The following is a 26,603-nucleotide window of genomic DNA, read 5'->3' as shown; positions in this document are numbered from 1 at the left end:
AAAGAGGAAAATGAAAGGGCGGGAAGGAGGGGTGTGTGTGTGTGTATGTGTGTGTGTGTGTGCACGCGCATGCGTGTGTGTATGTGTGTGTGTGTGTGCGCGCGTGTCCCCCGGCAGCTACCTGGGCCCCCCAGGCAAGCCTCTGCCCCCCACTCGAGGTCTGACAAGAGCAGGAAGGGCTCCCGAGGGAGAGGAGGGCTCACCCCGTCCCCGGTGAGCAGGGCTTTGCTGTGAGATGAGCTGTCGTGTGCAGTGGAATTCAGCTGTTTATTCCGTGGTTTCTTTTAGATCAGTTTGTGTTGAGTGAACCCCATGTTAAGTCATTTGCACTCCCTGAGAGGGGGGTGTGGGGTTCAGAGGACATTGTCTTGGCGTTCCCCGGGGGCCAAGGGAGGAAGGCTACTGTGACATGGAATCAAGGGGGCCACGGGGGCATGTCGGGTGGGAGGACGAGGCCTCTGGCCCTGGGGCTGGAGGGGACCCCGAACCTTCCCGCCCAGGCGCTGCTCGCACCCCTGGCGCCTCTCCCAGCCACCTCCCTCCGATTCCCTGCCATGCAGCCTTGCCCCCTGCCCGCCCCCCTCAGCTCTGCAGAGAGAAGCCGCCAGACGAGCCCCGCTTTCTCTGCGGAGGCTTCGCGGTCTCCCGGGGTGTGCGTCGCCCGTGGGCAAAGAAAGCCCGGGACGGGCTGCCAGCGGCGTGTCCCCTCCCACAGGCACGGCGACATGCTGAAGCGCAGGGCGGAGCTGGATGAGCTGGAGAAGGTTTTGAATGCCGAGAGGGAGGCTCTGCAGCAGGAGCAGAGGACGAGCGCCGCGGTCGCGAGCGAGAACCAGAGACTGCAGGAGGAGCTGGACAGGTAGACGCCGGGGCCCGGGGCCGCCCGCCCGCGGCAGCAGCGGCTCACTCACTCTGCTCCCGCCGAGCGGAGGTCAGCCCGCTAATACGGCCCCTGTCATGCTAACAGCTGGATGGTAGTGAGGTCAAAGGGATGGTGCTGGGATGCAAGGGCCAGTGTGGTGCCCAGGGACAGCGCGTCGCCCAAGCTGGTGGTCCTCACCTCCTGCCCTGAGACGCCGGTGGTGGTGTCAGCCACGGGTACATTCGTCATCTAACGGGTTCCCTGTTTGTGAATTCACCTCCTTGCTGACATTGATCTCTAAGCCCCAAATCAGCGCTCGTGGAGCTATCATGGACATTTGGGTGGCGAGACATTTGGGGTCGCCTGATGCACACATTTCCAGCTGAGGAGGAACAAGGCGTTCGACCCCTGCAGTTCATTCTGCAAACGAGCGTCCTTTTTTTTTTTTTTTTTTTTTTTGCTATACGCGGGCCTCTCACTGTTGTGGCCTCTCCCGTTGCGGAGCACAGGCTCCAGACGCGCAGGCTCAGTGACCATGGCTCACAGGCCCAGCCGCTCCGTGGCATGTGGGATCCTCCCGGACCGGGGCACGAACCCGTGTCCCCTGCATCGGCAGGCGGACTCTCAACCACTGTGCCACCAGGGAAGCCCACGAGCATCCTTTTTGTGGCCTGTTTAGTGCCATGGTTTTCGTGTTTTTGTGCTTTTGGGTGAGGATTTCGCTGTTTAAAATGGCCCATGAGCAGAATGCTGTCTCGTGTTCCCAAGTGCAAGGCTGTGATGTACATTACGGAGAATATGTGTCAGTGAGGTAGATAAGCTTCCTTCAGGCATGAGTTACGGTGCTGTCGGCTGTGAGTACATCACATAAGGTGTCTTTAAACAGAAGCCACATAAAACGAGGTATGTCTTGATCAGCTGACAGAATTGTGTGACCAGACTCACAGGAACCACCTGTGTGTTTCCCCCAGGAGCTAATTTAGTGTCTCAGGGACCTTATAGAATAATTCTACAGAATTATTATCCTTTTTTAAAACAGATGAAGAAACAGGCTGAGATGAAATGCCTTGTTCAGAGTGGATGCTTGTAGTCAATGGCAGAGTCAGGATTTGAAGCAGGTCTTGTCTCTGGCATGGCCATGGGTGCTGCTTCCTCCCCACCTCCTTGCGTTCATGTGTACCAGGGGCTACAGACTCAGGTGCCAGGCAGGTCAGGCACGTGGGTGAAGAGTGCCAGTGGTAGACCGGACGTGAGTGACATGGAGAATATACACTAACAGTTGTCAGCTGGGAGGAAGGCCTGGGACCACCAGATTATCCCTTGGTTTATGCTTTTTCTCTTAAGAGAAGCTGGACATTGGAATGTTGATGTGAAACTTTCAGAATTTTAGATGTTGGCCCACTAATTCATTTAAAAAACACTGTAGCCAAACAAGACACATCTGTGTCTAAGTTGAGTCCATGAGCCCCTGGTACTTCCAGCTTTCTGTTAGAAATCTTCCCCCGAGAAAGCCCAGTTGGATAATAGTTATTATGATGGTGATAATTTTAGTGGGTTTACATCATACCCCAGCATCTCATATTTTATCTCGGGAGTTGAAATTAGAAAGGGGCTTGGAATTGAGAAGAAGAGCTGGGCATAGACAAAGAGTTTTAGAGCAAAAATGTTCTGGTTCAGCATTCAGAAAGAAAGCTTTTAACAACAGAACCTTTTTTTCCAAGTAGGCAGATATGCCAAAGCTCTAAATACATAAGAGGTCCTAACAGTGATGCTCTGTTGAAGTGGGTGTCCGAGCCTGCCTGTTCTGTCTCCCCCAGTGCAAGGTGGGGACACCAGGGGTACCTTCATAGAACCCCAAAGAATCCAGTTTGAAAGCCTCTGATTTTGTTCACCTCCCTCATTGTGAGGCCCAGAGAGGTTATGGTTCCGTCTAAGGTTGCACAGCTGTGAAGGGCCCGGGAGCACCCTTCAGGCCTCAGCCCTGTGGCTCTCCACCCCGCCAGGGTCAGCTTCCTGCACCACCAGCTGAAGGGGGAGCATGAGGAGCTGCACAGCCACACCAAGGAGCTGAAAACCTCGCTGAACAGCTCGCAGCTGGAGCTGAGCCGCTGGCAGGCCCGGTTTGACGAGCTGAAGGAACAGCACCAGAGCATGGACATCTCTCTGACCAAGCTGGACACCCACTGCGAGGTGGGGCCTGGGGCTGGGCAGGGTCTCGGGACACCGGGACGAGTCCCCTGGGGTGACAGCCTTGGGCTCAGAGGGGTTGCGATGGGTCCTTCTTGGCGTCTGTGCTCGAAGACTGTGTGAAGGTGGTACAGAGGCTGAGAGGAGACCAGAGGCGTTTGAAAGGGGGACAGGCACCACGACTGGTAGGGATGCATTAGGAAACACCTCTGCCTCTGACCTTTGCTTTCTGCAAAGGGTCAGGGCAGGCGCACGGAAGCAACTGAGTACTGTTTTATTTCTGTCCTCTTGGCTGTGTCCACATGTTTTTTCCATTTCTCTGCATGTAGCAGCTGCACTGGTCTAGAGAAAGGTCACAGATTTTTTTCCGTGCTTGGGTTTGGCTGACTGGCTCCTGGTCCCGGGGTAGTTGGGATGGAACTTGCACACAAATCCCTTGGTTGCCAAAGGGGCAGAGCCCTGCCTTCTGGTGCACTAGGTTGGAAAGTACCTTCTCAAGCAGCAGACCCCTCTCAGATGAAATTGTAAGCAGACCCCGGGACAAGTAAGACAGGCAAAGTGGATGGCTCAGGGCAGAGCAGCTGGGTCCCGTCCCAGCTCCGGGACGGCCAGGACCCTGGACACAGCTCCTCTTGCCCTTTGTTTGTTGAAAAACCCTCCGGGGAGCCTTTTCCTTTGAGCTCACGGTAGCTCACAGGGCGCCACAGATGAGGAAGCAGAGGCCAGGGTTCTGGGGCGCCCAAAGGCCCCTCTGGGCTGGGGCTGGGGCCTGTGGAGGAGGTGGGGGCCAGGACACAGGCAGACGCTGGCCGAGGGAGCCCCGTCACCACAGGCTGTGCCTCACAGGACGCTGCTTTAGGATTTCTGAGGGGACCTCAGGCCAGGGCCTGCAGTAGGAGATTGCCACCCAGCCTGTCTGAAGCCAAAGCTTGTTTTCCTGCTATACCAGCCATGATAAATGTATTCTAGAGCAAGAGATGGCCATCCTCAGCCCAAAACTAAAATCCAGCCCCCAAACCTGTTTCCATACGGCCGTGAACTGAGAATGAACTTTACATTTTATAATGGTTGAGAAAGTGAAAAAAAATGTTTTGTGGCAAGTTCAAATGGTGTAACACTTAAATGTCAGTGTCCATAAGTCAAGTTTTATTGGAACACGGTCACACCTGTGCATTTACATATTGTCTCTGGCTGCTTTCCTGCTGTAACAGCACAGTTGAGTGGCTGCAACAGAGACCACCGTCTGGCCTGGAAAGCCTAAAATATTTGCTACCTGGCTCTTTACAAGAGAAGTGTGCCGACCCTCGTCTAGGACGGAGCTGGCCACTAGAAATAACAATGTAGCCACCAGATGTAATTTAAAATTTTCTAGTAGCCACATTAAAGAAGTGAAAGGAAACAGGTGGGATTAATTCTAAGTAATATATTTTGTTCAGCCAGTATATCTAAAATGTCATTTCCACATGTAACCACAAAAAACTCATTAATGAGATCTTTCCCATCCTTTTTTTTTGTTTTAGTTAAGTCTTTAGGATCTGCTGTATTCGCCCTTGTGGCACACCTCATCGTGGGCTAGCTGCGTTTTAAGTGCTCAGCGGCCACGCGTTGCCCGCGGCTGTCGGATTGGACAGCGTAGCTGCCAAGGGAAGAGGCCGTTTGGGTCCTTTCAAGTTGTCACGAGTGCAGATAGTACTGAGATGGACATCTTGCCGCACGTGGCCTTTGCCTTCTTCTGGAAGCTAGGTTCCCAGCAGCAGACTCACGGGGCCACACAGTATTTAAGACATTGTTGGTCTGTGTTTTAGCTTCTCTCCCGCCTCAAGGGGAACTTGGAGGAAGAAAACCATCACCTCTTGAGCCAGATCCAGCTGTTGAGCCAGCAGAACCAAATGCTTCTAGAACAGAACTTGGAGAACAAAGAGCAGTACCACGAGGAGCAGAAGCAGTACATGTAAGGGGCCCGGGCGGGGGATGCCTGTCGACACAGGGGTCCTGGCTTCTGCGGCCAAGACCTGCCCCGTTCTGGGCGAGAACAGCCCCGGAGCCTGTTCTCAACAGCCTGTCCTTCTCTCTCTCGCCCTGGAGTGTTTCTGGGTTTCTGCAAGTGGTGGTGGTTGGCTTTCATTTGCTTTTTAAAAGCACTGCCCACCGCCAGAAGCGTCTTAGTCTGCTTTTGGAATTAAGTGCACTTCTAAAAATACAGCCATGCCAGCAAGAGAAGTATCTCAGGGAAAGAATTCACATCGGAGGCTGAGCACAGGTGCCATACCCCATCTCTATCGCCTGTGGCTGTGTTCCCTGATCATCTGGTGCGGTGGGTTACCTGTGTGCCACGGTGTTTGTTTTTGTGGGCTTTGCTGTGGCCCCCGTGGTGATAACCAGGGACTAGTGGGGGTGATGGGATGTGGGCATACCAGACAGAGGTTGAGGAGCTTCACGGAGAAGTGGAAAGAAGAGTTGGGGTTCTGCTGCTGACACAGGATGGGGCGAAGGCAGGGCAGATGGGGGGACATGAAGGTGGAGCACGGCAGGGCTCTGGGTGCAGGGAACGGGCGGGAGCCTCAGCGGAGGAGGCTGCCCTGCCTGGCTAACGAGTCGGGACTCATTGGGAAGTGTTTAAAGGGTGCTGGTCTCGCAGGGCCTAGGAAGCTGCCAGAGATGAGGTCAAGGGGAAGAGCCTGGCACCGAGAACCTTGTGGTTTGGAAGTGAAACAATCCAGGATGCATCCGTGGATCCAGCGGGTTTCCACCGCTCTGCCGTGGTGGTTGAACTGTCCTTGCTCACGGGTGGGAATGGCTGGCCAGCGTGGGGAAGGCAAGAGGAGACAGGCTGCAGAGGGACGTGGTCAGAGGTGGCTCGCCATCTACCAGGAGATGGTTTACCTTGCAAAGCGCACTGTAATTTTGGGATAGAAATGACCGTTGCCTGAAGTTGGCCCTCTATAATCCAGCTGATAATAATTGCCAGCAGACACTGGGCAGATGCTAACTAGGAGAGTAGGCGCCTGGACCCCAGGGGGATGATTGGATGACAGTTGTGCATTCGAGAGCGTCTGCAGAGGGCCAGGAGTTGGCAGGCTTCCCGGAGGCTGCTCTGAGCGGAGCACTGTGCTGGGGGCCGAGAGGGCCACGGAACCTGTTCTCTGAGTTTGTGTGCATCTCTGGGGTGAATCCAGCCGCGAAAGCACTCCGAGCTTAAGGCGGGGCAGCACGGCCGTGAGGACAGAGTAACAGATCTCAGCCGTCGAGTCAGGGAGGCCAGGAGCCGCGAGGGGTTGGGGCTTGGGGGTCGGGGCCCAGTGGTCCGCAAAACTGCCACTTTTCATGATGTGCCCCCTCCGTGGGGAGCTCCTGGGAAAGTCCCCAGTTTGGGTGGAACCTTGGCAGCTTCTTGACAGAAAGAAGCCTGAGCAGAAAGTTGCCTCTGGCCCCGAGGCCTCATTTTCCAGTGAGGAAGCCAAGGGTCCGAGCTGTAAAGACAGCACAGGTGGTGAGAGGCCAGAGGGGACAGGAGTTGGTGGCCCTGTGGGCAGTGTTGTATGGAGTCCACCTGCCTGACTCCCTGAGATAAAACAGAAGCACACCCTTCGTATCAGGAAGGCTGGAACTTCCCTCCCAGGAAGCAGAGGTGCCCTCTGGAAGCCCAGTGTTCAAGAGGTATCTCTTTGGTCTCTTCTGTGGTTTTTTTTTTTTTTTTTTTTGCGGTACGCGGGCCTCTCACTGTTGTGGCCTCTCCCATTGCGGAGCACAGGCTCCGGACGCGCAGGCTCAGCGGCCATGGCTCACGGGCCCAGCCGCTCCGCGGCACGTGGGATCCTCCCGGACCAGGGCACGAACCCGCGTCCCCTGCATCGGCAGGCGGACTCTCAACCACTGCGCCACCAGGGAAGCCCTCTTCTGTGTTTTTGAAAATACAAACTGGTTTCCAGCATTTACAAGTCAGGAGATTTTGCTTCACAGTCTGAGTTTCTGGCTGCTCTGAAAACTGGGAAGGTCTATGTGCCACCCCAGGCAGCGATCTGCTGCAGTGGCCCAGTCGCGCCTCAGTCCCCACCACCCCCTCTGGTTTTTCCAGGCCTACTCTGCTCCGTATCTTCTCTAAAATCTTTTGAGTTTGTTCCCATGGAAGTTTTATCCGAAACCCAGCTTTGGAACGGGTCCAGGTCAGAGGTCTGAATTTGCTGAAATGACTTGTTCAACCTTTATGCCCACCCAACTCCCTGAGGGCAGACCTCTCCCACCACCAAGGTATTGTTGATGTGCACGCCCAGCAGCTGGCCTCGGGTCTGACCCTGGGGTGTCCCACACCCTGAATGGCCTGGCCAGAGAATCCTTGCTTCCGAGCTTGGGTTGCCAGACGGTTATGGGTTTGCTCCCATGAGTTCACTCACAGCTAGATCCTGGGTGCTTCAGCAGAGGCCTCTTCAAGGTGTTAGGGCTTCTGGACCTATGTCAGACGCTTCCAGTCGCAAATTCCCAACTCAGCGACCATGACGGTCGTGAGCACTGTGATGTCCGCTGGGCCAGGCCCCAGGCCGAGCTGGTGAGTAAGTTCATTTGTTTTATTTAAAACTGGCTTGATTGTCTTTTCCCTCTCTCCACAGAGACAAGTTAAATGCCTTACGAAGACATAAGGAAAAACTGGAAGAAAAAATCATGGATCAGTACAAGTTCTATGATCCTGCTCCAAAGAAGTGAGTTGATTTAAGTTTCAGGGACTAGAACACAGAACAGAAAACCTTCCTTGTTCACGCTCAGGGTGAAACTTTTTGTAGGGCCTGTGTCTTCCACAGTGACAGGTCACCCGTGTGCACATCCCTCCCACATCAGAAAGATTTTAGAATTTCTTTCAGCCCCATCCTCATGCTTGTCCTGTGAGGGGTGGCACAATGCCGGCTGACCCTGACGAGACACAGGCTTAATTGAGCCACAGCCCTTTTAAGGGGGCAGAGAGTCAGTGGTTTGGGAGCCATTAAAGCGGGATGGAAGGGTTGCCTTGTCAGCTTCTTCTCAGGATTTAACGGGGTGTAGAAAACCATGTTTCTGTGTAGGGAAGGAACCTTGGATAGGACACCAGGCCCAGCACTCACAGTCTTCAAACAGGGGCACCTTTTGGCCGTATACAAATTCCTCTGGATTCACTGAACCCCAGGGCGGCTTCACAGACATTTCCCCTTCTCCAGAGGGCAGTGGGTTTCAGGGCTGGCTCCATCCCCCAAGACTGCCAGCCTTGTCCAGCACCGCTTCCCCGAGGAGTCGGCCCTGCACGTGGTCCTGTCCCAGCCCAGCCTCAAAGTCAGGATCACTGTGCACCCTTCAAGGCCTCTCTGTTGAAATCACACAACCACAGAATTTCAGAACCTCAGTCTCAGCCTCCTCTTTGACAGATGGAGAAGTTGAGGTCCAGACGAGGAAACGGAGTGATTTGTGTAAACACAAACACAGTTCAGTTCAGAGCAGGACTAGAACTCGGGTGTGGTTCTCTTTTTGTAACAGCAGAAGCCTCCATTTCCCGTTAGCTACAGCTTCATCGCTTACTCATTGAATTCCCTGTTTTTAATTAACACGGCACTCTTCCCTGCCCTCTGCCATCTCACCCGGATTCCTCGGTGCCGGGAGTGGTCTAGGAATGCCAGCTTATTACGCTTACTGTGAACTTTAGCAGAGGATGAGGAGGAATGTGACGCTGAAAAGGGCATTGTGGCAGAAAAATTGCCATCTAATAGATCACATTAGCAGAGCATTACTTCCTTTATTTCCCAGAGATAATCAAGAGTTAATGGGCGTACTTGACGTTCTGTTTTCCCGAGAGACTAGTGGGAATTTCTGACCCGATACATGCTTCTAACTATCCCCGAGCGCATGCGTGACCGAGAATTCCGTTCTGCCTCCTGAGCCCCAAATACAGTGGTCATGGTGGTGGTTACTGGCCAGCTTCCCAGGCTGGTGATGGGAATCCCAGCCCATGTTAGGGCACCCAGTAACCTGCTGGAGGGGGCAGTGAGGGTTGACTGTGTCCTAAAAATCTACTCCTAACTAGGAAAAACCACTGGATTGGAGCCAAAGCTTTAGTCAAACTCATCAAACCAAAGAAAGAGGGTTCCAGAGAACGATTGAAGTCAACTACAGACAGCCCTCCCCGGCAGCTGGAGTCCCCAGACCCAGCCTCGCCGTCCACTTCTCAGCCGCTCAGATCCCAGCCGGAGAACCCCGAGGCCACCCCGTTGGGCTCAAGCTGTGCAGAAGAGCGTGACATCCACAACGGGACCCTGGGAAAAGGTAGGCGGGCTGACCTGGCTGCAGGGGGTGGTCTAAGGGACCCTCTCATTGGGCTGGATAGAGGGAGACGGCGTGTGGATGTGCACCTGTGTGTGTGTAAGAGCGTGAAGGGGGTGTGCTGTGTACACGCACATCTGCCTCCGTAGGTGTGTTAATAACCAAGAAAATACAAACCCATGTCGAGCGAGAAGCATCGCTAATCCTGTGGGAGGGACTCAAACCAAAGCTGGTAACCACGCAGGCACCAGAGGCAAGCTCAGTAGCATATGTTTGGGGGTTTCCTTGTACGTGTCAGAGATTTAGAGTAGACTATTTCTGTAGGGAGATGCCCGACGCATTTAACGGGCAATGTGCATATGTGCGATCTTTTGCAAGTCCACGTGTGACTGCAGTCTTTTTAGCACTTAAATAGGCAGTCAGGTTTTCTTCTCCAGCCTGACCTGGTCTTCCGTCTTACCAGCCAGGGGGGGCCCGGCTTACCTTTCCATGAGGGCTGTCATTTGGAGTTTGCCAGGGGTTCTGAAATGGATTTCTAGTTGAATGTGCTTTATTCTGTCAAACTCTTAAGAGGCTATCAGTTATAAACTGCCCAATTACTTTATTTACCACTGGCAATCAAATGATGCAGTGCTTTACCACTTAGAATTTTTATTATACTCTTGTTGAAGAGCTCTTCTAAAAGACTTAATTAGACAGATTTTTGTGTACACACATAAAAGGAAAATATGAGTAAAATATATTGGTCACGGCAGTGACGGTTCTGTCACAGTTCCATCTGGCCCCAGTGGTGACTATAAGACACTGTGGAAGCTGCATCCTGATTTCAGTGATGTTAAGATGCGGGGGGTGGGGATATGCATCTTAGAATCGATTAAACACAGCAGTTACTTCAAACAAGGTTAAATTTCCAAATTTACTTCTAAATATCATTTCATGGATTATTTATGCCAAAACTGCAGCCTGAATAATTTAAATTTTTATGAAAGACACCAGGACCTTCTGAAGATCAGGCCTATGCCTGAGACCCACACACTGTCAGGGGTGGTGGCTGACATTATAGCACTAAGGGCCTGTGACAAGCCACCCTCTGAGTGTGACATGTGCACAAGCCTTTCAGGAGGCCACATTCACCACTTCAGGTACTGCTGTGTCACTTTCAAATGCACAGAAGAAAATGCATTCATGCACACATTGTTTGGGGACTAATGCTTGCACTCCCGTTCTTTACAGAAGGTCAGATTAGGTAAAAGGCTCTTGTGCAGATAAATGATAATGAAGCTTAACATTGGTTTTTATCTAGAGGGGATCTGTGGCCCCGGGTTTTCATTTTGACTATTTAAATGTTTTGACATTTATCACCTCAATTTGTATTAAAGTTGACTTAATTAACTATAACCAGCCTAACTGGGTCAGGAAAACTTTCAGAGGAAAAAAAATGCTTGTACCCATCCATGAATGAGCAAGTCAGTGATGATTATCAATAACAGCAGCCATGCATTGGGCGCTTTCTTTGGGCTCAGTACCTTGTCAGCTAATTTACTTTATCTGCCTTGGGTTTAGTCCTAACTACCCCGTGAGTTAGGCATGATTAATCATCCCCTTTTCAGAGCTTAGAAAGTGAGGCTTGACGAAGCGAAACACTTGCTGATATAGTAAGTGGCAAAACTTGGATTCGAACAGAGGTCTGTCAACTCTGGAGCCTGAGCTCTTCCCCAACAAGTGCACTGCCTGCAGTTAAAGCTGAACCAACATGCTGCCTAACCAGGGGCCCCAGCAGAGCCATGGGCCCCAGCATCACATAAAGTCAGTCCCTTATCCTGTGGTGTGAGCATTGGCCACCAGGTGGTGCTATAGAGGAAGAAATAATGGAGGTTCTGGTACCAAATTTAACTCTAAATCAGAAATTGGATATACTGGTTGTTTCTGTATGACATGTTCAAAAAGTTAGACCAGTTGTATGCTCTGATAAGACTCTGTGATTTAAAGGTCATGAATTAGAAGATGCATAGGAGATCTAAAAGCATATAATAATTCTTGGTGTTGAGGGCTTTGGGGTATGAAAAAGAGGTACTTTCATTATTTTTAAACTCATCCTGCCAAAAGAGGTTATTTCAGATATACAAGGATTCTTAGTGAATACTTCAGGTAGACTGTTTCATTACAGCGGGCCAGAAACGTACTGTGGAGCACGTGAGCCAAATTGTCAGGGAGTCAGTCATTAAAATAGATGAGTAAGAGAAGCCGGCTCCTAAATTAATAAACATTCTTATTTAATAATTTCACACTTTGAAATTGAAAAATTGTCTAAGCCCTTCAGCTCCTTGAGCGATACGTAATCCTCTTCACGTGCTGAGTAAGTAAAGTGTTGGCACTAAGTGCTGCTAAATTAATTAAATTGAGGCAGGGCATAAGTGACTCACTGAGTCCTGATTCCGGTCTGGTCGTGGCTATTGTTTCCATCTTTCCTGGGCTGGACAGGATACTGATTTCCTAAGTACATTGAGCTAATTTAGAGTCATGTGTTACTATTCATTTCATTTATTTGTTGTGTTTTTTTTTTTTTTTTTTTTCCTTCCTCTCGGGTTATCCTGGGGATAACGATTTAGCAACTCAGCGCAAAAAGAGTCCCTTTTTGAGAAGCAAAAGCAAGGACAAAGACAAGTCTCCAATGGCCCACCCGGCTCTCTCTAAACACCTGCGGTTCTGGTCTTCCTCTGACACCCCATCCTCTCCTAATGAGCCTCTCCCTTTTCCAGAGATTGGAGATTTCTAATCCTTTTCCTTTACCATGTGTCTTCATCGTGTATCCTCCTTCATTTCTGAAATTCAAACAAACGAAAACAAACAAACAAAAAAAAACAGTACCTAAAGGCCAGATGACCTATAGCGGACCCCTCCTCCTGACCCCAGTTCCAAGCCAAACTTAAAGTAGCCAGCGTGGATTCTGAGTTCAAATGAGAAGATGAGTTGTCACACCCACTGGACCGTTTCTCCAGTACAGCACAGCTGTAGGGGGGCCTCGGGACATCTGTGCACAGGTCCTTGGGCCAGGATGTCCGTGCTGAGTAAGTCCAGGGGCCGTGTGTTGCCCCCCTTCTCTCGCACCTGCAGGCTTTTGTCACGCCCGCGTGTAAAGCAGAGCTGGTCTGTTGTCGCTATGCTTCCTAAAATATACAGCCTCTGTCAAGTGAGTTTTTTTAAGACTTACCTTTAAGCATCTAAATTTAAAACCGCTGCCCTTTTCTCTTCTTCCTTTGTCAGAGCTCTGAATTGTTGGCTTTTGCCAATAAGGTCCTTTTTAGAGGTGCTCTGTGTTTTGAAGGATTTATTGTGCTCCATTCAAGCGTTTCGAATAATTGCATCGATGTTGCCCAGCCAGAGTTCAGTCCAGAATGAAGCTTTATGACTGTACTGTCGCTCTCTGACATCTTGGATGCTGAAGTTAAAGCAGCAGTGGACAGAAAGAACATCAGCACGCCAGTCACACCCAGAGCGGGGGAGAGGCTGGTCGATAGAGGCCTTTAGCTACTGCCGTTTTTTCTGTCTGCAGTCATTGTTGTACCATCTTCATGATTTCGGCCACATCTTTACATCACCTATGTGGTTACTTACATATTTTCCCTTGAACTGACTCACCGTTTCCACTTAAATTTATCCTAAAAGGAAAGATTATTACCTGTACTGTAAATGGAAAACCAGTACCGTAAAAATCAGGTAACTATAAAAAATACATACATACATATTAAAACGCTGAAGTCGGCTGACGTGGCAGTGACTTCATCTCACGCACCCTGCCTTGGGAACCCTGGGCCGCTGTGGTCCTGGCCTTCCAGGCCTGTCCCCCGAGCATGCTGCTGGAATGGGGCTGTTTCTCTGCTGTTCGTGCTAACCGTGTGGTCATCTCCGCCTCCCCTCTGCTCATTTTAACCACCTGTTGGATGTCTGTCCCATCCATCCCACCAGACTTGAGTCTTGCTTCTCATCAAGGTTATCTTTCAAAATCCAAATTTTACGTTGATTTCAAGTCCTAAGATGTAGGCGCTTAAAACTTCACAGTGAGTCCAGACTTGGAGTGGCTAAGGGGCACAGTCAGGTCCATGGAAGAGGCTGGAGAGGGACCGAGATCTTGACACGGTGGTCGTGGCTCTGTGCCTGCAGCCTTGGGGGTGCCTAGAGTGAGACATTATGCAAAACAGCCCTGTCTTCATGCTAATAGGAACTCCAACTGCATTAAGTTTTGTCTCATATTTGGAGAGCCCATCCCCTTTCTTATTACTAGACAGTTGGAGGGTTTCTTTTTTAATGTTTTTATATAGGATTTTATTTAACTTTGACAAGAGTATGTCTTCATGGTAGAAAATTCAGAGACTGTAGAAAAGCATAAGATACAAGGTAAAAATCCTTCTTGTACTCAGTCTCACCATACAGAGATTAAAGACTTCTTACCCTGTTGTTAAGGTGACAGTGAATTTTTTTCGCAGATTATAAGTGAAGCCAGTTGGCAAGTTGCATGTCCTGGACCTTCAGGGCCTCAGCCTCAGATCCGAGTGATCCTGAGCAGACATCGGCCAGGATCTTTTTAAATCAGGGATTTGAGTTATATACAGTGCTGTGCAGCAGGTGTGCTCTATAGTTAGTATGTTGGACTTTTACCAACATTTTCTTTGTCCTCTTGAGTTTTTCCTTTATTTCCTCCCAGCCAAAATCTCGGGGCTCACAGTTTGGCCCATCGTTGGAGGTGGGCCCTCCTGTTTAAACCACAACCCGGGAGGTGGGAAGCTCAGCTTTTGTACCTGTGGTCCGTGTGCCCTGCCACCCCTGCTTCTAGGCCTCCGTGTGGTAGCCCAGCCTGAGCACAGGATTCTGCAGCCCTGTTTCTCAGTGTCCTTCTCTGCCCCAGGTCCTGGGGACCTAAAGCCAAAGCGAGGGTCCCCGCACAGAGACAGCCTTGACCGCAAGGATGCCTCTGCTGACCCAGCCATGAAACCCTGGCCCGTGGAGCCGGGCCCCCGGCCCTGTTCGTCCTCAGCCATCACTACAACCCCTTCCAGCTCCACCCCCATCTCGCGGCACCCAGGCCGCGCCAAAGGTGAGTCGTGGGCCCCTCACCTGTCCAGAAACAAGAGGGCCGAGCATCTGGGGCTCAGGTTCCTTCCTAAAGACCCCAGGCTCTCAGGGCCAGGAGGGGTCTCAGGCTGAGAGGCGGAGAGCAGAGTGCTTAAGCTGTGGGCTGGCTCTGGCGTCACACAGACATGGGTTCAGGCCTCAGCCCTGCCTGCCAGCTGGGTGGGTGACTCTGGACAGACAGCTTCACCGTCTGGAGGCCTGATCCCAAGCCACTGGTGGGAAAGCCCCGGGACCCCCTCTCACCACCACCGTGCAGGACTTGGTGGCACCAAGCAGCTCCAGAAGGGGAGGTCCAAGTTTGGGCTAAAAGCAGGCAGCCTCCCTCAGCCCAACTTGGTAGAAGTCTGGAGGTTTATTCTCTACGGAGGATACACAAGAGGGTCTCTGAACTGGAGGTTAGTAAAGTGGGAGGCAAGTTTCCCAAATGAAAAGCAAGGAGGTTGCAGGGAAGGCTTTACAAACTGAAGGTCTCCCAGGTTGCCAGTAGCCATGTGTGTTCACATCTTTAGATGTGAGATTAAAACATGCTTCCAGTCATCTGATCAGCTTAAGGAATTCCCAGTTGAATGTCCCTGTCAGATCTGGCCAGGTGAAGCCCACGGACACCTGAGGAGAGCCTCCAGTACCAGAGACCAAAACCAGTGTGAGAGGCAATAGAGTAAACAGAAGCACGGAGATGAAAGCTTTACGATGCCCGTCATTAATATAATCAGAGATGAGCCAAGCTGTTGCACCCATGAAACAAGAATGGGATGCTACCAAAAGAGCAGTCAGTCAGGGGTGGGTGGAGCAAGCACTGGGAAATTTAAAATATGCCAACAGAGAGGAAAAGATGAAACTTCCGACCAAAAAAGACATTCTGCTGATAATTTAGTGATATGAAACTATCCAAAGAAACAGCTGAAAGAACTGAAAGTGATTGCCTCTGGGGTGTTAGAAATTGGAGAACAAGAAGTGGTTGTTATTTTTCATAATAATACCACCCACTCGGCTCTTGAAACCAGGGACTTGCACAACCTTGGTTTGACAAGCAAAGCAAAGACAGACAGGGTCCCTGCCCTCGTCCCAGTTGCTTACAAGTAGGAAGCCCCGCTGGGGAGAAGGTGAGTTGGGTGGGCACAGGGCAGCCGGACAGTCTCTCCCCACTGCTGGCCAGACACTGCAGGCGCAGTCACTTACTGTTGGATGTCAGTGGAGCCGTGCCGTGTGCTGTCTGGAACAGGCATGCTCTGAGCCAGGTGTGGCAAGGGTGTCTGTTGTCCACAGTCATCAGTCTCCCCTGGTTTCCTGGGCTCTGGGGTACAGAGGCCCTGCCTGGTCTTGGGAAAGAGCTGGGAACACCATCTCCCCTCAGTTTTCCTGTGGTCTGTGTGGCTCAAGGTCCAGCCCTCCAGGCTAACCCTGGGCTGTCTCAGTCTGGACCCCATCCCTGAACCAGCCTGGAAACATCACTGGCCAGTCACACGTCTGCAGAGCGTGCATGAGGGTCCATCAGCACTGTAACCCCAGCACTGCCCATGGCGATTCCCTGGCAGCCCAGTTCTCACACTCTCTGGGTAGTCATCGCCAGTGGGCATGTAACCGTCTTCAAAATGGAGCACCCCGCCCCCACTCCCTGCCCTTAGAATCAACATTTCTTCAAGTAAATCTAGTTCCTTTTAGAGCAGAATTTAATAATCAAGATCTGGACACTACAGAGTTGTCATTACTTTTAGACCCTTTCAGTAAAGAAAGGACACATAGATATTATCAGTTCATATCAATATTTCCAATTCCAATTTAACATTACAGGGATTTTTTCTTTAATTTCATATGCATGTCCTTCTCTTACACAGAAGTCTTGTCTCTCGAAACATCTATTTATTTTTCCTGAAAATATGCAGTAATGGGAAAAAATTTATATTACTAACAATAAAATTACTAAGTGATGTTCGTTTTCTTGTAGTTCTTTAAGTTCTGAGCTTATATCTCACTAAGGATGCACAGTTTTATATTCAAAATTCACTGGAATTTTTTTCTCTAGGTGATTATGTTAGCAGTTTGATATACAGTAAGGTTCATTTGTTTCTGTTTTCAGTTAGAATTTTTTCTTTTTAAAGTAATCCTGTTTTTTAATACATAAAATATTTATGTAATTTAAAGCTAAATTACGTAGGAAGGCATGCTTAGATTTCTGAGTCTCACATCTCTCCCTTTCCCCTCCATTCCATTCCAAAATCACCCTATGGATAACCATCTTTTTTGGTTCCTTGTTTATACTTCCAGTGTTTCTTTTTGCAAAAATAAACAAAATAATGCACCTTGATTTTTTTTTGTTTAGCCATATATCATGGAGATCTTCCTCATTCTTTTTAAGAGGCGCATAATAATTAAAATGGTGGTATGACAGTTCATTCAACCAACCAGTCCCCAGAGTTTATTCCTAGAAGTAGAATTGCTGGGTCAAAGGACAAATACAGATATGCTTTTCCTAAATGAGATTCCATATTTTTTAAAAGTTTTCCAGGGGCTTCCCTAGTGGCGCAGGGGTTGAGAGCCCGCCTGCCGATGCAGGGGACACGGGTTCGTGCCCCGGTCCGGGAGGATCCCACATGCTGCGGAGCGGCTGGGCCCGTGAGCCATGGCCGCTGAGCCTGCGCATCCGGAGCCTGTGCTCCGCAACGGGAGAGGCCACAACAGTAAGAGGCCCGCATACCGCCAAAAAAAAAAAAAAAAAAAAAAAAAAAGTTTTCCAGAAAATTCTGATATTAGCCAGGTTTAACGACCAATAACCTACATATCACTAGCCATGTTATACTGTAGTAATCAAGGCAGCAAGTTTTCATTAAGCCACTACTTTGAGTTGGGCATTAGGGGAGAATTCAAAATGTAGGATTCTTCTGCCTTCAAATGAGTTAAAAAAAGGAGTCGTCCCGCCCTCATCTCCAGGAGACAAAACCTGCAAAGGAAGCAGTTAGATCATACCTAACTTTTTTTTTAAATTTTTTATTGGAGTATTGTTGATTTACAATGTGTATTCCTTTCTGCTGTACAGCAAAGTGAATCAGTTATACATATACATATAGCCACTCTTTTTTAGATTTTTTTCCCCATATAGGTCACTACAGAGTATTGAGAAGAGTTCCCTGTGCTACACAGTAGGTCCTCATTAGTTAACCTATTTTATATATAGTAGTGTGTAAATCATACCTAACTTTGGGTGTATCTCACTGCCAGAACTTTTATAATAGGAATTGGGGACAGGGCGGAAACCCTCTTGCCATTTGGTGGGACCCAGGGTCTACTGTCAGAGAGAAGGTAACAGGCTTGAGGCAGAGGGCATCTGAGTCCCTCTCGGGGAAAGGGCAGTTGATGGGTGGCCTGTGCCTCCAGTTCTATTTCGGATGAGGAGCTGCTGCGGCAGGGCTGTTTCCAGGGAGTCAGCCTCTCCCCTCAGGTGCTGGATTCTTCCTCTGCCTTCCTCCCGCCTCCTGAAGACAAGTGTGGTCTCCAGACCAGAACTGCTGGCACGGCTTGGCCTTGGAGGTTGGGAGGCGCTCCCCAGGGCCCTAAATACTCACCTCCTTTTGCTGTGTAATCCTTTGGCCAGATCACTGCTTTAGTCTTCAAGTCCCTGTCACTGCACAGGCGGAAATGGGATTCGAAGTTAAATTTAACAGGACTCAGGAGTGAGGGCTGTGCCAGCAGGAGGAGTAAGGGGAGGGATGGAAGAGGCACGTCCACGCGTCCCTCACTCGCCTCCAAGGGCTGGGCGCTGCCGTGGCTCAGGTGCCAGTCAGAGGTGGCCGTCCGACACAGGACCCCGTGTTTCCCTGTGGATGTTCCGGGACCCCTGTATCATCACCTTATTTTCACCACAGGCTATAATTCCGATGACAGCCTCTGCGAACCGTCCCTGGAGCTCGAGTTCACTCCCCACAGGCAGTACGGTGAGTGGTCAGTGCGATGTCCCCTTCCTCCTGGGTTCTCAGTCTTGTTCTTATCAACAGTGCTTTTCCTTTAAGCTAAGTCCTGTATGGAAGTCCAACACACAAAACAGGTGAAAGTGAAGTTGTTGTATGAAGTGGGAATGGGGGGGGGGTCCACAGTTCCTCCAGGCTCCTTCGTGGCCCTCCCCAGGGCCTGAGCATGTGACTTCTGCTTACATACCTCCAGTGACGGGGAAGTCACTACTTATCAAGCATCCCACTTCTGGAGACTTTCATTCCTTTTGCTTTAAAGCACCCCTCGTGTTTGCCAGGAAGTTCTGGTGACCCGCACAGGGAGCGTTGATTTCAGGAAGATCTCTCACTGTCCTCACTTGGATTTTAGTTGACCAGAGTGGCTCCAAGTTATATTTAGTCTTAGAAATTGTGAGAAGCACTTGCCGCTTGATTCAGGCATATTGTAAACTTAGGCAGAAGGGAAACCAGGAATTATACCAACCTTCTCAAAAATTATAAACAGCTTTGGGTTTTTTTTTTAAGTTTTGCAAAAAAAAAAAAAAAGTCATAGAAGGGTTGGAAGGTAATTCTTAAAAAAAAAAAACTCAAAGTTTACATTGAATTCAGTTTATTCCTGATCGACAATAAGTGTTATCTCTACCCTATCCATTGTCTTAAAAGTATTATGATACAAATACAGACATTTCCAACTGACATGAGGAAAGACCGGCTCTGTGATGAAACAGTTTGACACAGGGCGCCCTTATGTCTTTACATTGAGTGGTGGGTAACACAACAGCAGGCATCTCCTGCAACGTTTGGTAAACCTGAGTAGCCCAATTTATGCTTGTCAGCTGACCAAAAGGGTTTTCTTCCTAAGTATTCTGATTCCTTGAGCTTCTCTTATTGGGGAAAAAGAAGGGAAAGGGGTTTTTGATGCAATGCTTAGATAAACAAAAGTGCTTTGGGGTCCCATTGATTTGTATCACAATTTTAGTGAAACTTATTTCCTTTTTAAAGAGGGATGTGCTTTTTTTAATTTCAAATATTCCCTTCTCAAAGAGAGGACTTATTCTGCTTTTATACCATGCACGAAAACCATGTATTTTTTGGCTCGTCCCCAAACCCCGTTTGCTAGTAAGTGTTTTCCAGATGCCTTCTATTTGCAGAGAACGCATCAGCACTTGGGAACTGGGTGCCCTAAAGACCCAGAAAACCAAAAGCAAACTTGCAGGCAGGAGGGGAGGTGGCTTGTACATAGTGCGTCTCCAGTTCTCAGTGCGGTCAACACCAGCTGTGTGCTGGGAGGATGCAGAGATGACAGAAACACAGTCCCCGTCCCCCAGGGGTTCATGGTCCAGCAGGACAAACACTGACACAGGGCAGGCTGACGAGGGCTGTGATGCTGAGTGCTGCTGGCGGAGGGGACCGGGAGAGGTACCCTGCAGGCCTTGAAGACTCAGCCTGCCCTGTGCCCTGTGGGCGGGGTCCCTCCCTGGACCTGGTTATTCACCCTGGGATCCAAGAGCCGCCACCGCAGACCCGCTCAGGCACAGACAGCAGCCGGGAGGGCTGGTTCCCTCCAGCATTTGTCACCATAAAGGTCAGGTTTTCCCTTTGGGGCAGGTGTGAATTTGACATGGATGAGCCAAAGGACAGCAAGCAGCTGGGAAAAGCAAGTGCTCCCTCTCCTGCTGAGGGTCCCACTCCTGGGATCAGGGAGCTGAAGCCACCTGCACACGGGTACACACTCCCTTGCACACACATAACACACGTGTGCACACGCTGCCGTTTCCTGGCTGCCGCCCTCACTGAGCTGCACTGTCATGGTCTAGGCAGGAGATTTTCACACGTGTTCCAGAAAGCTCTGTGCAGTAATAGGGGTGGGCATCCCCACCCCAACCCTTGGCTCACCCAGAGCAGCCGTTCTTTTTTTTTGTCTGCTTTTTCAGTTCTGCATGAGATTTTCCTCGTTAACAAAATTGTTTTAAGCCACAGCCCTAGACCTAATAAAAAATATGTATATACCATAGGCTGTCATTTCTGGACAGTCTACTGGGTGCCACGCCTGGCACTCAGGGAAGTTAGCTGTCCTTGTGGGAGAACACAGAGGATCCCTAAGCCCGCCCTTCCTGGGGGCGCTCAGCTTCACTCTGGCACAGAGTTACTTTGTTCCATAGTTTTTCTCAGATTAGATGGTTTACCATCGGCCCTTAGGTTATATGTTGGCGTTTCCTTTCAGCATCCCGGCCGGGGAGCTTGGAGAGCAGTAGAAATGCGTCCAGCGACAGCTCACCTCTTAACCTGAAAGGTGAGCCAGCCCTTCCTTCTGGGCACTTTGCAGTGTGTGGATCTCTGACTCTGGGCTTATAGTATACTTGTAATTTTAAAGATACAGTTCCCAAGATCCTCCATGCATTCTGCGTTTGCATTCCCAGGCCACATCACGCGGTTTCAGGTGAAGGCCCGGAGTTTGGATAGATTGGGGTTCAAATCCCTTCACCCCCTCTGACAGGCTCTGGGCACCTGGGAGAGTCACCCATCCTCTGAATCCGAGTTACTTCATCTTTAGAATGGAGAGCGTGACGCTAGTTCCATTCCACTGTGGTCAGAGAACATAGTGGATGGCTTTGATTCTTTTTAAGTTTATGGTGCAGAATGTGGTCTGTCTTAATGAATGTTTCCTGCACATCTGAAAAGAATGTGTCTGCTGTCCCAAGACCATAAACCCTTACGCAAATCTTTTCACTTCTCAGAGTCCACATGACCAGCCTCTAAAGAACACCTGGCACGAAGCAGGTGCTAAGTAAACCTTTAACTGTATGAACAGACAAGAGCTAATGAGTGTGGTGCCGTATAGCTCCTAACAATTGAAACTTTAGCAGAAGCTTTCCACTTTTATCTCAAGTCACTTTGTTCTGAATTCTAAGCATTCCAGAGTGTCCTTAACATCCAAAATCCCAGCCTGGGAGAAGTGCGCCCTGGGTTCTCAGGCAGCGTCCTCTCTGTCTTAAGTGAGCTGGGGGCAGCACAGAGCCACCTGGAGACAGAGAGGGGGACTCACGTGTGTTCTCTGTGTCACCCGCCCCGACCCCAGGTTCCTCCGACCAGCTCCACGGCAGGTCCGAGAGCTTCAGCAGCGAAGACCTGATCCCCAGTAGGGACACAGCCACTCTGCCGCGGGATGCCAGCACCCCGGGGCGCACTGCCCTCAGCCGCCATGAGTACCCCCCACCCCGGAATGGGCCTCTCCCCCAAGAGGGCACCCGGAAGAGGGGCGCAGCCCAGCCCCATGGCGGGGTGCGGCCCTGCTCAGCAGCCTCCCCGAGCAGTGAGATGGTCACCCTGGAGGAGTTCCTGGAAGAGAGCAACCGGGGCTCCCCTTCCTCCGTGAGTGGCCCCGGGCTCAAAGGGACACAGCGAATCCCTCTTCCTTTGCTATCTCCCAAACTGGGACAGTAGGCAGAAACCGTGGCAGCAAAGTCACAGAAGGGGATGGGGCGGGGGTGCGTGGCCTAGGTGCAGGGCTGCTTGGGTGGGGAGCAAACCCACGAGCCAGCAGATCCCTGGGTGCCAGCAGCCAGCCCCAGACCTCGGAGGCTGTTTCTCCATCTGTGAAGTGAGTGGGCGGAACGTGGTGCCGCCATGGAGGGCAGGGGTGCTGTGCGCCCCCCGCTGGGAGCTTCTCGGGAGAAGAGTGGCCAGCCCCCCACTCACGGAGTTAGCATCTCACCAGGTTTTGTGGCAGAGCTCGGAATGCCCACTTCCCCTGAGCCTTCACCAGCAGAGATCAACAAGTTTTTTCTATAAAGGGCCAGATAGTAAATATTTTAGGCGTGTCAGTCCAGACGGTCTCTGCTGCAACTACTCGACTCTGCCGCTTTAGCTGGAAAGCAGCCACAGACCATCTGTCGATGAGTGGGCATGGCCGTGTTCCAGTAAAACTTTACTTATGGACATGGACATTTGAATTTCATATAATTTTCACATGTCCCAAAAGACCGTTCTATAAAAAAATTTTTTTTCAATCATTTAAAAATGTGAAAACTATTCTTAGCTCGCAGGCCATACAAAAATGGGCAGCCAGCTGGACCTGGCCCGTAGCTCTGGTTTGCTGACCTCTGTTCTGCAGCTCTAACCCCCAAACATCACCTGTATTAGGATTCCCTCCGCTGTCACCTTTCCAGCGTCTCCATTTAGCTTTTCTGAAGCTGCATGTCTGTCTTTTACATACTCTGTCTAAATTCAGTCCCATGAGCGATTGGGTTATTCAACAGATGACACATACACTGTCTTGCAATTGAGACCTTTTAAGGTTTAATGCTTCAGTGATTCTCTCTCATTTCCCTTAAACAAATACAGTAGAACTTTCTCAAGCCCTATAGTAAACTCTGTGACCCACATTAATGGGTCACAGTGACACAGAATACAAAATATTTGTTTGGGAGATATTTATTGAGCAGCTACCGTGTGTTAGGAGGTATGCACGGTGCCTGCACTAAAAAAAAAACAAAGCAAACCAGTTAATGGGCAAATTTCTATCGCATACTTGCTAGGTGTTTGGTCTTGTGGTTCAGTGCTCACCCCCATAGCCCCACCTGGCACCCCTACCCTCCTCTGAGCAGGCCTCGTGGTTTGGTCTGTGTATCAAGCACTTACTGTGTGTTAGAAGCTGGAGAACCCAAGGTGGGAAAGACAGAAAACCTGCCCTCCAGAAGTTTACGGTCTGATGCAGTGGGTCTTAAACTCCAGTGTGCATCGGACTTGCTTGGCAGAACACAAGCTGGACCCCAGAGTTCCTGAGATTTTGCATCTCTATGAAGTTCCCAGACGACGCTCTCACTGTCAGTGTGGGTCCAGGCATCACGCACTGAGAAGCACTGATCTAATGGAATAAACAAGAGCATCCAGAAATCAGGGGTGCCTGCAACTGGATGGTTCCTCTTCTCAGTCCTTCTCTGATTATGTGCTGGTCCCCGTGAGTTTCCTTTCTCTGGGCAGATCTTAGGGGGTGGGTCCTAAGCAAGGCGCAGGGCCCCCCCGCGCTCAGCTCAGACCTGTCCAGATACTCACCGCTGCTCACCTGTTCCTGCTGGAAGCTGACGCTCACCCTCTGAGAGCCACCCGTCCTCTCCCCCTCTGCCCAGGTGCTCACCCCCATAGCCCCACCTGGCACCCCTATACCCTCCTCTGAGCAGGTCTGGAGAAGCCACCCATGACCCCCTTCCCCAAGCACTGATGATGCTGGGGGGAGGGAGTGTCACAAGATGGGCTCCCTGGGTGGCCCTGAAGGTGGGTGTTAAAGAAGTTAGAAGTGTGCCGAAAGGGACCAGGAGGTGCTGAAAACAGCTGCAGAGTCTGACAGCCGCAGGTTCTAATCTCCAATCTGCCACTCTCTAGATGTCTATCCTCTATGACCTCAGTTTTCTTACATATTAAATATTGTTTTAATACAACCTTAAGCAACCCTTACAAGGGTTGCTTTCAAAATTAAGCTAAGTTTTTTGCGATTATACCCCTGGTTCCTAGCACAGCACCTGGCATTTGGGAAGCACTTGATACATGGTTCTTGTCCATATTGATGACCCAGGGTCTTACTGCACACACGCCAAGAGTGAGGCTTCAAACTGGCATGAAACCACAGATTGCACCTCTGTCAAGTTGAGCATCCAGATGTCAGGGGCCAGGAGTTGTTAGCAAGTGGTTCCTGAGCTGCTGACCCGTCCTGCAGACTGATGCCCCCTGACAGGTCACAGCGGGCTGGGGTCTCATTGCAGCAGCTCTCGGCCCCTGATCTCATCGCTGATGCAGACTCACTTCCCTTCCGCCTCTTGCAGCGTCGGCCTCAGGAGAAACCTCCGCTTGGCTCGTCTAGGCTGTGAGGTGTTGGCAGAAGGCTGAAGTGAGCCTGAACACGGCCATCGAGCTTGGCCCCTGGCGGCTCTTCCTGTCCCCACGATGGTGGCAAAGGACACCGGTTCCCTGGCCAGGGGAAGCCCAGCTAGGTGGCAGCTCCATGGCAGGGGGCGGCCGCTTGAGGGGGACAGTCTAGAGGGCTGGGTCACCTCCTCTTCTCCTGGACGGTCGACCTTTCTGGTTCCCACCGCCCTCCCCCTGCCCCTTGTGCCTCCTTTTTCCCTTACTTCTCACATGAGGAGAAACATCTGAGAGGCAGTGAGGGTCCTGAGTGTGGTTGATTCTGGCTTTCTGGGAGCTGGTCTTGTTTCTCTTCCTCTCTGCGGCCCACAGTAAAGCCCTTGCAGTGTGGCTGACCCTGGTGGGCTGACAAAGAAGGTCCGGTCCTGCCGGTCAGCTTTCTGCCACTTGCTCTGCTTGGTGAAAATATGGGAACCAGGTTGAAACAGTTGGCCTGACCCTTCCATAAAGTGGATGAGCCTTGTGGGAAGTCATTTCCTCTCTGCATCTGCTTTCTTACTTGTAAAGTTAAGGGGCTACTTGGGGATTCCCAGGCGGTCCAGTGGTTAGGAGTCTGCGCTTCCACTGCAGGGGGCACAGGTTCAATCCCTGGTCGGAGAACCAAGATCCCACGTGCCACAAAGCGCGGCCAAAAAAAAAAAGAAAGAAAAGAGTTAGGGGGCTACTGAGTGGCCTCTGGGTCCTCTCCCTGATGAGCCGTGTATTGTCCTAACCCCTGACCAGAGCAGTGTGTATGGTGGGGAAGTTAGGCCTTCAACAGGCTGAGCGGGAAACTTCAGTCCTGGCCATGCGGGCGGCACAGGGGACATCCTGGGTGGGAGGAGGGGTCTCCAACGCCCCTCTGGCCCTCACTCAATTCTTCCTCTCTTCCCTGTAGGACGCTCCCAGTTGCCGGGATGACCTGCTTAGTGACTATTTTAGAAAGGCCAGCGATCTCCCGGCCATCGGAGGCCAGCCAGGCCCACCTACCAGGAAGGAAGGGGCCAAGATGCCCACCAGCTTTGTGGCCCCCACCATAAAGATGCCTGTCACCACCTCCGAGGGGAAGCCACTGAAGCCCGGGCAGTACGTGAAGCCGAACTTCAGACCCGCTGAGGCCGAGGCCCTGCCCACTGCCCCCCAGAGGCAGGCCCAGCCGCCCCAGAGCCTGTCCCTGGGCAGACTCCGGCAGGCCACGATGCCCCCCGCTTCCCACACGCCCACTGGCCGGAGTGCATCCCTGAGCCGGGCCTTCAGCCTGGCCTCCGCCGACCTCCTCCGGGCCAGCGGGCCAGAGGCCTGCAAACAGGAGCCAGGGGGTCCCGAGGCCTCGGCGGGCAGAGACACAGGCAGCCATAGCCTGCAGAGCTCCACACTTCCCAGCTCCCACAGCCTGGCCCGGGAGCGGACCCCGCTTGTGGGAAAGGCTGGCGGCTCCTGTCAGGGCTCTGGCCCCCGAAGCCGGCCACTGGACGCGAGGCGCTTCTCTCTGGCTCCCCCGAAGGAGGAGAGGCCGGCTCCGCTGCAGCAGTCTGCCACGTCCCCGGCCATCGCCGCTGGAGCTGGCAGTGGCAGCAACTCCCAGTTCCAGCACTGCTCACCTGCCGCAGCCCCGGCCGCCAGGACTAAGCCCCAAGCCTCCCCGCACTTGGGAGAGGCGGCCACCATCGCCCCCGTCCGGGCGGGGTTCAGCCCCTCCGAGGGGGACGGGGCCCCGGGGCAGGGCCACAGCGAGGGCCTCCCTGCCAAGGGCCCGGGCAGGTCCCCCGACCTGGCTCCCCATGGCAGCCGGGCCTCCGAGGACTTCAGTCGTGGGAGCAGCTCGAAGAGCACGCCGGCATCCCCCGAGCCGGCTGGGGACCAGCAGACCGTGTGGTACGAGTACGGCTGCGTGTGACTTGGCTCCTGGGCCGGCAGCTCCTAAACCTTAAAGCTACTGACGCACCTGCTCATCATGATGGCCTTTCCCCGTCTGCCTGTGGTGCCAGGAAAGGGCTTTACAATGAGGAAAGGGTTCCCGTGCGTTTCTTCTGTTTGTTTTGTTACTAAAACACCGTGCCAAGCCCTGAGAGGGTTGCACCCTCTCCCCGGTGTGTAACTTGTCTTCTGTATCTGTAGCCTCCAGCAACTGGTATCTTTTGAACAAATCCACTTTGGCATAGGGACACTCAGAACGCAGTGACAAACTGACCCCAAAGCAGACACTATTTGAGCGCGCCCCTGTAGAACACTCGTTTGCAACTTGCTGACCTCCACTGGAGCGCGTGTGTATGCGGGCGTGTGCACACGCACATACACACACTCACAGG

General features: G+C 51.5%; 1 protein-coding gene across 2 annotated transcripts in view; it reads left to right on the top strand.

The window, feature by feature from the left end:
• The window catches only part of CCDC88C (coiled-coil domain containing 88C), a gene marked incomplete at its 5' end in the record, with an annotated part of 125,924 nt that extends 99,577 nt beyond the window's left edge, over positions 1-26,347 (top strand). The window contains 10 exons of one of the 2 annotated variants that reach the window (XM_079699613.1): positions 716-859; positions 2,866-3,052; positions 4,855-5,000; positions 7,654-7,743; positions 9,090-9,328; positions 14,229-14,417; positions 18,316-18,384; positions 20,621-20,689; positions 21,476-21,768; positions 25,193-26,347. In XM_079699613.1, coding sequence (XP_079555739.1) covers positions 716-859; positions 2,866-3,052; positions 4,855-5,000; positions 7,654-7,743; positions 9,090-9,328; positions 14,229-14,417; positions 18,316-18,384; positions 20,621-20,689; positions 21,476-21,768; positions 25,193-26,191 — 2,425 coding nt within the window. In that variant the 3' untranslated portion in view covers positions 26,192-26,347. The remainder of the gene's footprint in view (positions 1-715; positions 860-2,865; positions 3,053-4,854; positions 5,001-7,653; positions 7,744-9,089; positions 9,329-14,228; positions 14,418-18,315; positions 18,385-20,620; positions 20,690-21,475; positions 21,769-25,192) is intronic. The other variant, XM_079699612.1, reaches the window with a different exon arrangement.
• Positions 26,348-26,603: the final 256 nt, after the last annotated feature.

This window comes from Hyperoodon ampullatus (genome assembly GCF_949752795.1).
Source record: "Hyperoodon ampullatus genome assembly, chromosome: 3".
Lineage (NCBI taxonomy): Eukaryota > Metazoa > Chordata > Mammalia > Artiodactyla > Ziphiidae > Hyperoodon > Hyperoodon ampullatus.
This window is presented reverse-complemented; position numbering and strand designations above follow the sequence as displayed.